At 45.4% G+C, this 11,708-nt stretch overlaps 1 protein-coding gene across 4 annotated transcripts; it reads left to right on the top strand.

The window, feature by feature from the left end:
- The first annotated feature begins 1,031 nt into the window (after positions 1–1,031).
- On the top strand, positions 1,032–9,742 carry LOC102727164 (rho-related GTP-binding protein RhoG-like). 4 transcript variants are annotated; one of them, XM_081808682.1, is made up of 4 exons: positions 1,066–1,133; positions 2,278–2,401; positions 5,910–6,007; positions 6,196–9,742. In XM_081808682.1, the coding sequence occupies exons 3-4, from the start codon at positions 5,996–5,998 to the stop codon at positions 6,784–6,786; spliced, it is 603 nt and encodes a 200-aa protein (XP_081664808.1). In that variant the 5' UTR covers positions 1,066–1,133; positions 2,278–2,401; positions 5,910–5,995; the 3' UTR covers positions 6,787–9,742. The 4 variants fall into 4 exon arrangements, with proteins under 4 accessions (XP_030875313.1, XP_081664808.1, XP_081664807.1 ...); XM_031019453.2 differs by lacking the exon at positions 2,278–2,401 and having other exon boundaries at positions 1,032–1,133; XM_081808681.1 differs by lacking the exon at positions 1,066–1,133 and having other exon boundaries at positions 1,153–2,401.
- Positions 9,743–11,708: the final 1,966 nt, after the last annotated feature.

Raw genomic sequence — 11,708 nt, 5'->3', positions numbered from 1 at the left:
AGAGTGGAAATCAGTGAAATAGAAAACAATAGAGAAAGTCAACAAAACCAGATTCTTCTATGCCAGTGTTCATAGCACCATTATTCACAATAGCCAAACGTTGGAAAAAAACAAAACGTCCATCAGTAAATGAATGGTAGCTAGAAAAGTCAAATTCATGGAGACAGAAAGTTGGTTTCCAGGGGCTGGAGGCAGAGGGGAATGAGGAGTTATTGCTTAATGGGTACAGAGTTTCTGCTTGGGATGACAAAAAAGTTTTGGAAATATCAATGGTGATGGTTTTGCACAACATTGTGAATGTACTTAATGCCACGGAATCGTACACTTGAAAATGCTTAAAAGGGCAAATTTTGTTATGCGTAGTTGCCACGATTTAAAACATTAATGATGTAACATACAAAAAACACACTGAATCGTACAAAAATTTTTAAAGATTATTATTTTTATTTTTAAGCAATCTCTACACCCAAGGTAGGGCTGGAACTTACAACCCCGAGATTAGGAGTCACAGGCTCTACTGACTGAGCCAGCCAGGCACCCCTGAATTGTACAATTTAAATGAGTGAATTTATATATCAGTAAAGCCGCTAAAAAAGGAGTGCATACTGTATGATTCCACTTACGGAAAAGTCTGGAAAATGCAAATTACTATGGTGATCGAAAGTAACTCTAATTCGCTCACTTTCTCATCTTTTACCGCCTCCATTTTTCCTAGTACTTCAGTTTCCTGCCTGCCTCCTTATGTCAACGTCGGTCTTGAGGAGGAAATCGGGGTCTGGGGAGGAGGGGGCGGCCTCACTGTGCCAAGGGAAAGAGGGGCCTTGGGGAACCTCTGAACCGAGTAGTTTGTCTTGGGGTCCGCACCTGGGGGCCGGATCGAAGTAATCCTCGATTACCCCAAGGGGCAGTCAGTCTAGAAGCCCGTGACTCGCAGACCGTGGGGCTGGCGTTGGACTCCACTTCCCAGGAGGTGTCGGGGCACCCAGCCGAGACTGCGTCTGACGACGGGGGTGGGACCCGGGAGCTGCCCGGATGTGGCGCCGAGCCCGCCGAGCCCGCCCACTCCGGCGAGAGTCGCGCCGGACGCTGTGCCCGCCGCGGTCAACGGCGCGGGAGGACGACCGCTTTGCCAGGTAATCCTTAGGGAGACTCCCCGCACCCAGCGCTGCCCCCCGCCCGCACCCCAATCCCCCGCGCTTTTCTTGAGTCTCCCCAGCCCGGGACGGCCGCGTTAGTCTGTGAGCCGTTCCTGGGATGGAAGGCGTTGGAGGGTGGGATGAGGTGGATGCATACGGGGGAGACTGAGCCAGCTCTTGCTGCTTGCGACTCGCATGTGGGGCACCTCTCTGTCCCGGGCTCGCGAGTCCCTAGGAAGTCCCGGAGCCCAGCAGCCTTGGTGGAGAAGGATGCGAGCGAAGTGCCGAGCGGGCTTGTGGGGCTCTTGCTGGGTCACTACCCCTGCCTCCCTGGTTTAAGTTTCCAGCCGCAGGATAGTCTTCCCCTGGCTCCGGTTTGGGGAGCGTTCACGGGGCTTCCTTCGGCCTCGAGAGTCCCAAAGCCTTCTGCGACTGGACTTGAACCAAAGAAGTCAGTCTTCAGTGTGAAAAAGCTGCCGGGGTTTAGTAGAGGAGCTAAGTTGTGGAGAGTAGTGAATACAAATGGGGGGTCTTCTGCTGAACTGTTTTGGTTTCAGAGAGTTACAGGGTGATTTCAAGTGGATTAGACCCAGACTTAGGGAAAGGGTGAGACTTGGAGGAGAATGTGCTAGAAACGGTAATCCTTTGAGCTGCGTTCTTGTCTTGACTCTTACTGGGTCTTTTACATTGTATCCAACCTAGGAGAAAATTGACTCCTATGCAGACTGTACATGTGAAGGAAGGATACTTTGTCAGACGAGGTTGGAAGATTTGGAAGAAACTGTAATTCCAGTTCACTGTGCATGACTGATTGGGAAGGGCACTTTCTGGGGGTGCTGGTTTCTGCAGCACCAGCCCTCTCCCAATTTCCAATCCTAGAGGCATACCTAAAGATCTCTGAGCTGCCCTGGTATCTACTTCACGGTGCTACTGGGAGGCTTAAATAAGATATGTAAAAGTATTTGGCACAATGCCTATAACAAGCTCTCATTTTTTAGTTTCCCTTTGCTTCCCCATAGCAACTTTTCCCCCCCTTTGAGCCATGCATTACTTTGTATTCTTGTTTGCCTTTTCATATGAGTCCTGCCTTTACCACAAGATTGTAAGCTTCTAGCAGTCTTTCTTTTTACTCTTTTTTGAGTCCCTTCCAGCAGTGAGGTGCCCATGGGAATACCCAGGAGAATGTAGATAGTGGTGGTGATGAGGAGGGGAAAGCTGTAGGTGATCCATAACAGGACAGCATCGTGCTAGATCCCGAGGCTGAGGTAAACAAGCTTTTCTCATTTGCCTTTCTCTTATAACTCCTAGCCTTCTCTCAGAGCTCCAGACCCTTTAAAAATATTTTTATTTTTAGTATTTTAAACCATTTTTAAATATACAGTACAGTAGTGTGAACTATATGCATATTGCTGTGCAGTAGATCTCTAGAATTTCTCATCTTGCAAAACTGAAACTTTCTTTTTTAAAAATTTTATTTATTTGAGAGAGAGAGCATGCAAGCGTGCCAGCACGAGTGGGGGGAGGGACAAGCAGACTCCCCACTGAGCATGGACCCCCCCCCCAATACGAGGCTCCATCCCAGGACCCTAAGATCATGACCTGAGCAGAAATCAAGAGAGTCAGACGCTTAACCGACTGAGTCACCCAGGCACCCCACAAAATGGTTGAAATATTCAACCTTAAAAAATATATATATCTCGGGCGCCTGGGTGGCTCAGTTGGTTAAGCGACTGCCTTCGGCTCAGGTCATGATCCCAGGGTCCTGGGATCGAGTCCCGCATCGGGCTCCCTGCTCTGCGGGGAACCTGCTTCTCCCTCTCCCACTCCCCCTGCTTGTGTTCCCTCTCTCGCTGTGTCTCTCTCTGTCAAATAAATAAATAAAATCTTTAAAAAAAAAAATATATATATATATCTCTCTCACATTTTCTTTATGTTTTCATCTATGATGGTCTTTAGGTTGCTTCCACCTCTTGGCTCTTTTTTTTAAAATATTTTATTCATTTGAGAGAGAGAGATACAGAGAGAGAGAACATGAGCAGGGGAAGAGGGAGTGGGAAAAGCAGGCTCCCCACTGAGCCAAGAGCCCAATGTGGGGCTCAATCCCAGGACCTGGGATCATGACCTGAGCTGAAGGCAGACGCTTAACCATCTGAGCCACCCAGGCGCCCCCACCTCTTGGTTCTTGTGTGTAATGTTGCAATGAACACTGGTGTACAAGTATCTCTTAGAGATCCTGTTTTTAATTCGTTTAGATATATTTTTTAGTATTTTTAAACTTTTTAACTATGGATAATTCCAAACATACACATAAGTAAATAAAACAGTATGATGAACATGTGGGCTGAATAAATGAGTCAATTAATTGTACAAAGTAGCCCCCCAAAATACCTGGGAGTTTTCCTGAACCTCCCTTTCATAGAGAGTTTGCTATGGGTGAGGATGTCCTGGGTTTTGTTTCAGACCTGGGATGTTCTAGCTGCCCTTCATCATCTAGGCCCTCAGCCATCAGTGTGGCTTGAATGCCCATCTGCAGACCATATATACTAGGAGGGTTAGTAGATAGAAACAAGCAGAAATGAGTGTAGATGCCTTTTCCTAGTTACAGAGATGAGGAGCTGAGCTTGCGGTGCAAAGTGGTCTTTGGGCCTAAGAGTTTGCTCTGGATCAGCAACTCCCTCAGATGCACAGTTGTCCTGAAAGCAGTCACTTGGAACAGAGACGTTGGATACCGGATGATACGGAATAGCAGACTGGGAAGATGAGTTGTTCACGCAGGAATTGCTATAGGAATTCAGAGGAGAAAGAAATGAATCCAGACTGGGAAAATCAAGGAAGGCTATTCTCAAAGAATGTGGTGGTGACTTTACCCTTTTTCCATCGACCTTGTATGTTTGATCCTTACGCCTGTTCCTAGATGGAAAGAGATAGGGCTGATGGTCAGTGAATACTGGAGCTGAATTACACTCCGGACTTTTAGCTGTGGGACCCATACTAATGAAGGCTTCTAGGTGGAATGCCTTGCTAGTCAGAATTGGCTGTGTGGGATGAGAGCTACCTCTAGTGGGCCTGTGTGAAGCATACTCAGAAGGCCAACTTTTCTTTTTTTTTTTTAAGATTTATTTATTTGAGAGAGAGAGCGCACAAGCAGGGGGGAGAGGCAGAGGGAGAGGGAGAAGCAGACTCCCCACTGAGCAGGGAGCCTGATGTGGGACTTGATCTCAGGACCCCAGGATCATGAGCTGAGCCAAAGGCAGATGCTTAACCCACTGAGCCACCCAGGCACCCTGAAGGCCAACTTTTCTTTACTTTGACTGAAAATAAGGTGTTTTGTTTTGTCTATGATATGGGCCTAATGTAGACCTTAGCTAGTAAGACAACAGGGTGAAGGATGTATCTAGTCCCCCAAATTCTCAAGGTGAGAAACTAATTGATTCTCAATTTTTTTAAAAGACTTTATTTATTTATTTGAGAGTGAGAGAGAGCACGAGACGGGGGAGGGTCAGAGGGAGAAGCAGACTCCCCACTGAGCAGGGACCCTGATGTGGGACTTGATGCTAGGACTCCAGGATCATGACCTGAGCCGAAGGCATTCGCTTAACCAACTGAGCCACCCAGGCACCCTCAATTTTTTTTCTATAATCAAATACATATGACAATTTATCCCCTTTCCTCCATGTTCTGACACTTGAAGAAGTTAATACTATCATAGGATCAGGTCTGAAATTAGTGCAGTAGCTAAGAAGCTAAAGGAAATGGAGTGCTTTGTGGGCACTGACAGGGTAGGGCATTGATAGGGTTTTAATATGGGGGTATAAATGTGGGAGCTCATAGTAAACATACTTCTTGGAGGTCATTTGTGCCTTACCATTAACTCTCAAATACTTGGTTCATGAAGAAATGGATGAGAAAGTATGGTGGTGGTATGACCAATGGTTTTGCTCAGATAAGGTGGGAGGGGATGAGGTCCCTGGTTTGTCTAGCATTGTAATGACATTACAGAACTTTTGCCTTCCCCAGAACAGAAGAATTATTATGAAGTCGTAGTAGTTTCTAATACTTAATGAGTACTTTCTATCTGGCAGGCACTAATAAGTACCACACAAACATTCTTTCATGTAAGCCACGGGTGAAAAGCCTGCCCAAGCTGACAAAGCTTAGAAAAAGAAAGGACTGGTTTTGGACTCCAGGTGGTCTGATGTCAGAGCCTGGACTCTTAACTCCTCCTCTGGATGGCTAAGTCTGACTGGCCTACCTTTCTCCAAGCTTATGACGTCACTGTCAGGAACAGAGGTTTCTTTGCTGAGTCTATAGCCATAGACCCAAAGTAAGAGCTATATTTCTTTTGTTTCAACCTTTAGAACCTCCTTCTACATCAATGTGTTTTTTTAAAGATTTATTTATTTGAGAGAGAGAGAGAGAGAACATGTGCATGTGGGAGGGGCAGAGGGAGAGGGAGAGAGAATCTCAAGCAGACTCCGTGCTGAGCACAGAGCGCAATGCAGGGCTCGATCCCATGACCCTGAGATCACGACCTGAGCCAAAACCGAGAGTTGGACGCCTAACTGACTGTGCCAGCCAGGTGCCCCAACATCAATGGCATTTTAAAAATTAGTTTCCATTTATTGAGCACCCACTATATTTTAGCACCTCTGATAGATGCCAGACCTCCTGGCAAAAATGTAACAAATACCTATGTATATGAATGGTTTTTAATCTTTTTGGGCTGACAGCCCTTTTTGACAACCTGTTGACAGTTTTGGATCTTCTTTCCAGAAAAATTCACTTATGTACATGCACATAATATTGCATACTTCAGAGGCGGCTTCTAGGACCTACTGAAGTTTATCCTCTAGCAGTCCATGGACTCCATGGTAAGAACTCTTGCCCTATATAGTCTTTTCCAGCTGACTCTTCTATGGTGTTAAGGGGATGGGCAGTGGTGGTGGTGGTGGGGGTCTTACCTCCTCTCTTTCTCCTCAGAGACAAATGTCTATAAAGCTTAGGCTCCCCCAATGAACCAAGCATCTGCGAACATTCTTTCTTTCTCTCTTGCACTTAGGACTCCAACGGAAGAATGCAGACAATCAAATGCGTGGTTGTAGGAGATGGGGCTGTAGGTAAGACCTGCCTCCTCATCAGTTACACAACGAATGCCTTTCCTGAGGAGTATATCCCCACTGTCTTTGACAACTATAGTGCCCAGACATCTGTGGATGGCCAAATCGTCAGCCTGAACCTGTGGGACACAGCTGGCCAAGAGGAGTATGACCGACTGCGAACGCTGTCCTACCCCCAGACCAATATCTTTGTCATTTGTTTTTCCATTGGCAACCCATCCTCGTATGCCAATGTGAGGCATAAGTGGCACCCCGAGGTCTCCCATCATTGTCCCAATGTGCCTGTCCTGCTGGTAGGTACCAAGAGAGACCTGCGGAATGACGCTGAGACAGTGAAGAAGCTGAAGGAACAGAGCCTAGTGCCCACAACTCCTCAGCAAGGCACTTCCCTGGCTAAGCAGGTGGGGGCTGTGAAGTATCTAGAATGTTCAGCCCTGATGCAGGATGGGGTACACGAGGTATTTTCAGAAGCTGTTCGGGCTGTGCTTTACCCTGCCACAAAGAAGAACACCAAGAAGTGTGTCCTTTTATAGCTTTTGGGGTGCTACTTGGAGACTGCACCTAAGGGGGAATGAGAGGGATTCCTTTGATAGCATTGAACAAACAATGCCAGCATGAGCCATTTGTCTCTTTTCCTAGAAACCCTAGACTCCAGGTTATTGGGCTTTTGGAGGAACAAAGACAGCCTTGTTTGTACATGGCTGCTTTGAAGTTTGGTCTGAACCTTTTGGAGGAAGTTTGGGGAGAGATAGAGAGAGAGTGAGAGAGAGAGAGAGACTGACTGACTGACTTTTACCTCTAAATTAGCTTTCCTAGCTGTATTTACCATTGAGTAAGTGCCTCACAGAAAGACAAGTTTCTACAGTTTTCAAATCATTGCCTTAAACTTTCCGATATATTAGTTTTAGAAAATCATTTTATATGTGATTCCTGGGTGTTCCCAGTGTCAACATGTTCTTCCCATTCTGGAGATGAGACATGCTTGCAAAAATGGTTAAGCAGCATTTTTCAAAGTTCTGGAAGATACTAATAGACGTTCCTTGACAAGGTTCTGTGGTCAAGTAAGTCAGGAACCAGTGGGTTTTTTTTTTAAGTGTTTATTTAAATTCCAGTTAGTTAACATACAGTGTAATGTTAGTTTCAGGTGTACAATGTAGTGATTCAACACTTCCGTACATCACCTGGTGCTCATCACAAGTGCCCTCCTCCATCCCATCACCTATTTCCCCCAGCCCCCCCACCCACCTCCCTCTGGTAACCAGTGATTTAAATAAAGTGGGACTGGTTCCTCTACTGGGGGGATTTATAACTTTTAATAAGTGGGCAACATTTCCCAAATTTATTTCACTGAATCTTTTCTTTTTTCTTTTTTTTTTTGGTTCCACGCAACACCTGTTAACATCTCTGGAAGCACAGTTTGAGAGATGCTGGGTTAAGAGGAACTAGAAAATCCCAAAGAGGCTGTGGTGAAAAAAAAAAAAGCATAATGTGGTCCTGTTCTTTTTGATGTTTCCCTCTTTATGCCTTTGAGGGGAATGTTTATCAGCCACGGACTTGTTACTGGTTCCTCTTCTGCCCTCAGGAGATGAGTTTGGCACTTCGTCACGGTAGCACGTTGGATGTGGGGTCCGATGGTCAGATCTGCTATCAGATTATGATAGCACTATGGGCCTGGTGTTGTGGAATTAATCCCCCATAAAGCTATGTCCCTGAGGCCTCTGTGAGGCCCTTTTTTTCTGTCAGCTTCTGCTTCAGGGAAAGACCACTGAAGGTTAACCCCACAAACCAACCAACCACCCAACCAAAGTGTTCTGCCAGTCATTATCAGGGAGTTGTGTGATTCTTCTCAGTGTCCTACCTTGCTGTCTTCCTATTCCTCCCTCCTCTGTACATTGTGTGTGTGTGTGTGTGTGTGTGTGTATTTTCAGTCTTGGTTGCCTTTTGATGTCTTTTAGTTGCTCGAAGAAAGTTGGAGTATGTTGGATCTCCAGACTCCGGGGCTGTCACATTTGTGGGGATTTTGCTGGGGGATTTCAGCCTGCCCTGCGGCGGTAGGAGTCAGATTCCTTACCCCAGTAAGCCTGCTTCTCCTTATTCTCCCTAGTTGTATTTTTGACCTTCTTCATTTGATATGGAAGGAAAACTTACTTCTCCACCTGGCAGATAATAGTTGACAACTCCACTGTGCACATATTCTCTTACCCTGCCAAAATAAGCATTGGATCTTTGAGAGTTTGGGAAATGGAGTTAAAAGAATCACGTAGCTCCTTCTGTGGTGAATGAAGGGTCTGTGCTTTGCTCTGGGATGGTCCTGCTGTTGCTCTTTGACATTATATGATCAGATTAGTCCTCAGGTTAACTGAGCCTCCTGGATAGGGTTGCCAGATAAAAGAGAGTAGTTTTGTTTTTGTTTTTTTTACAAATAATTTTTTAGTGTAAGTATGTACCATGCAATATTTGGGACATAGAGTCAAAAAATTATTTGCTGTTTATCTGAAATTCGAATTTAATGCGGCATCCTATATTTTTGTTTGCTAAATCTGGCACCCCTATTCTTGGAGAAGCGGAAGCTGGAGGTTGAGCAGATACCAAGTGTTGTTAGAAAGTGAAAGGTTACATAAGCTCACTATTCTTCCTCCTTTCCTTCTGGTTTTCCTTTCCCTCACCATGGACTAAAGTGTTCTGTTTTGCTTTTCCTTTATCCCTGTACTCTCCTCTTCATACAGTAATTCATTGGTGTATATTTCTACACCATTGTCTAAAGCTGTGGAGGATCCAGGATGGATAGTATTGTCTAGTAGATGTCTTCTATCTCAGTTTCAATGTGCTGTATCTATTTCTGGCATGTGACCCAGGGCCTCCTGTTTGGAGGGGGGGTTGTAGGGGCTCTGTGTGAACAGGGTGTTAACTGGAAGAGGGTGAGGGTGGCCCTCCTTAACTAAGGCCCAGTAGCACTTTGGAAAGTGGGGGTCTATTATTGTAGTGTGGGGACTGTAGGAGTCAACTGGCCTGTGGGCACATGTGCCAACTGCTCTGTGTAGTCACTGAGTTTTTCCCACGGGTGGCCAAATGAAGCACCTGTTGCTCGAGTGTATTCTGGTCTCAGGATGCTCGGATTGATGCTGCCTGAGGTGCTTACAGGACTTCATGGTTGAAAGGGGCTAGAAACACGGCTGTCACCTGTGTCTCTGGGAACTTTCCATTTAGCTACTGAAATCTTTTAAATTGGCTTTTAATTTAATAGCACCTCCTGCTCCTGCTTTGCCTGGGAAAATCTCGGATGTAAGCCTGGGCTTGGTCTGGTCAGACTCGCGTCCTCTAACGAGTGGAGGTGTGATCCCCAAGTCTGAGAGTATGATTTTGTATTGGACTCATTTGATGGTCCTGAACAGACACTGACATCTTGATTTTTATACTTAAAAGGAATTTGTATGATGACTAACATGCTAGTACCACTTTTAAATTGTTCAATAAACTTTTCTGATTTTACTGGGTCTGTTGCTTTCTAAAAATCAAAGCAGTTCCTCAACCCTCCTCCTTTGTCTTGAGTGGTTTCTAAATGCCTTTCAACTTGCAAAGGATGAAATAACTATAACTGTATTCCACATCGCACCTATGTGTAACTGTACTTATTTTTCTACCTCAGACAATCAGGGTAGGGAACTGTCTTCCCTGCTAACATTGATTCTCTTGTTCCTGCTGGTTTTCACTAATGACAGACCAGTTAGCTCCCTGTGGGTGATTTTTTAGTACACTACATTGAATAAACAATTATCACGCTCCTATTGTGTTACAGGTATTACAGTACTAGGGACTAGGGTTGTAAATATAGGACATAACATTTAATGTCCTTTGCCTCTTCCAGTTATTTCAGGAAAATATCCTTTCTCTGTGTGTTATAAAAATGAACTGATACTGTTAATTGTATATAGCGCTGGTGCACTATTAAGTGACTACTAAAGGGGGCGCCTGGGTGGCTCAGTCAGTCAAGCAGCTGCCTTCGGCTCAGGTCGTGATCCCAGGGTCCTGGGATCGAGTCCCACATCGGGCTCCCTGCTTGGCGGGAAGCCTGCTTCTCCCTCTCGCACTCCCCCTGCTTGTGTTCCCTCTCTCGCTGTGTCTCTCTCTGTCAGATAAATAAATAAAATCTTAAAAAAAAATAAAATAGGGGCACCTGGGTGGCTCAGTCGTTAAGCGTCTGCCTTCAGCTCAGGTCATGATCCCAGGGTCCTGGGATTGAGTCCCACATCGGGCTCCCTGCTCGGCGGGAAGCCTGCTTCTCCCTCTCCCACTCCCCCTGCTTGTGTTCCCTTTCTCACTGTCTCTCTCTCTGTCAAATAAATAAATAAAATCTTAAAAAAAAAAGTGACTACTAAGGAAGAGCAAAACCATGTTGTGTTTTGTTTTGCTTTGCAAACAGCTTTATTGAAATATAATTACATACCAAAAAATTCACCCATTTCAGGTATACAGTTTAATGACTTTTAGTAAATTTTCTGACTTATACAGCTGTCACCAAAATCCAGTTTTTTTTAAGATTTTATTTTATTATTTTTTAAAGATTTTATTTATTTGAGAGTGAGCGAGCGAGCGTGAGAGAGAGCACAAGGGGGGGGGGAGAGGGAGAAGCAGGCTCCCCGTCAAGCAGGGAGCCCGATGTGGGACTCGATCCCAGGACCCTGAGATCATGACCTGAGCCGAAGGCAGGTGCTTAACTGACTGAGCCACCCAGGTGCCCCAAGATTTTATTTTTAAGTAATCTCTACACCAAAGGTGGGGCTCAAACTACAACCCTGAGATCAAGAGTCGCATGCTCAACTGACTGAGCCAGCCGGGCACCCCAACTAAAATCCAGTTTTAGAACATTTCTCTCACCCCAAAGATATCCCTCATGCAGTTAATCCCTGTTCCCGCCCCCAGCCCTAGGCAACTAGTAATCTACTTGTCTTTTCTGAACATTTCATGTACTTGGAATCAAATAATATGTGGTCTTTTTTTTTTAATCAAGTAAGTTCTACACCCAGTGTGGGGCTTGAACTCATGACCCTGAGATCAAGAGTTGCATGCTCTACCGACTGAGCCAGCCAGGCACACCCAGTATGTGGTCATTTGGAACTCACTTCCTCTATTTATCATGTTTTCAAGGTTTATCTATTTTGCAGCACCTATGGGTACTTTATTTCTTTTTTTTGGGGGGGGTTTAACCAAACTTACTTTTATCTTGCAGAGAAGATCAAGAAAGGCTTTCTCCTCCACCCCACCTCCCTAATTATATTTATTTTTTTAAAGATTTTATTTATTTATTTGACAGAGACAGCGAGAGAGAGAACACAAGCAGGGGGAGTGGGAGAGGGAGAAGGAGGCTTCCCGCCAAGCAGGGAGCCCGATGCGAGGCTCGATCCCAGGACCCTGGGGTCATGACCTGAGCCGAAGGCAGACGCTTAACGACTGAGCC

The sequence above is a fragment of the Leptonychotes weddellii genome, chromosome X (assembly GCF_054177405.1).
Source record: "Leptonychotes weddellii isolate Sample4059 chromosome X, ASM5417740v2, whole genome shotgun sequence".
In the NCBI taxonomy this organism is placed as follows: domain Eukaryota; kingdom Metazoa; phylum Chordata; class Mammalia; order Carnivora; family Phocidae; genus Leptonychotes; species Leptonychotes weddellii.
The sequence above is the reverse complement of the archived record's forward strand: the minus strand, read 5'-3'. Positions and strand labels throughout refer to the sequence as shown.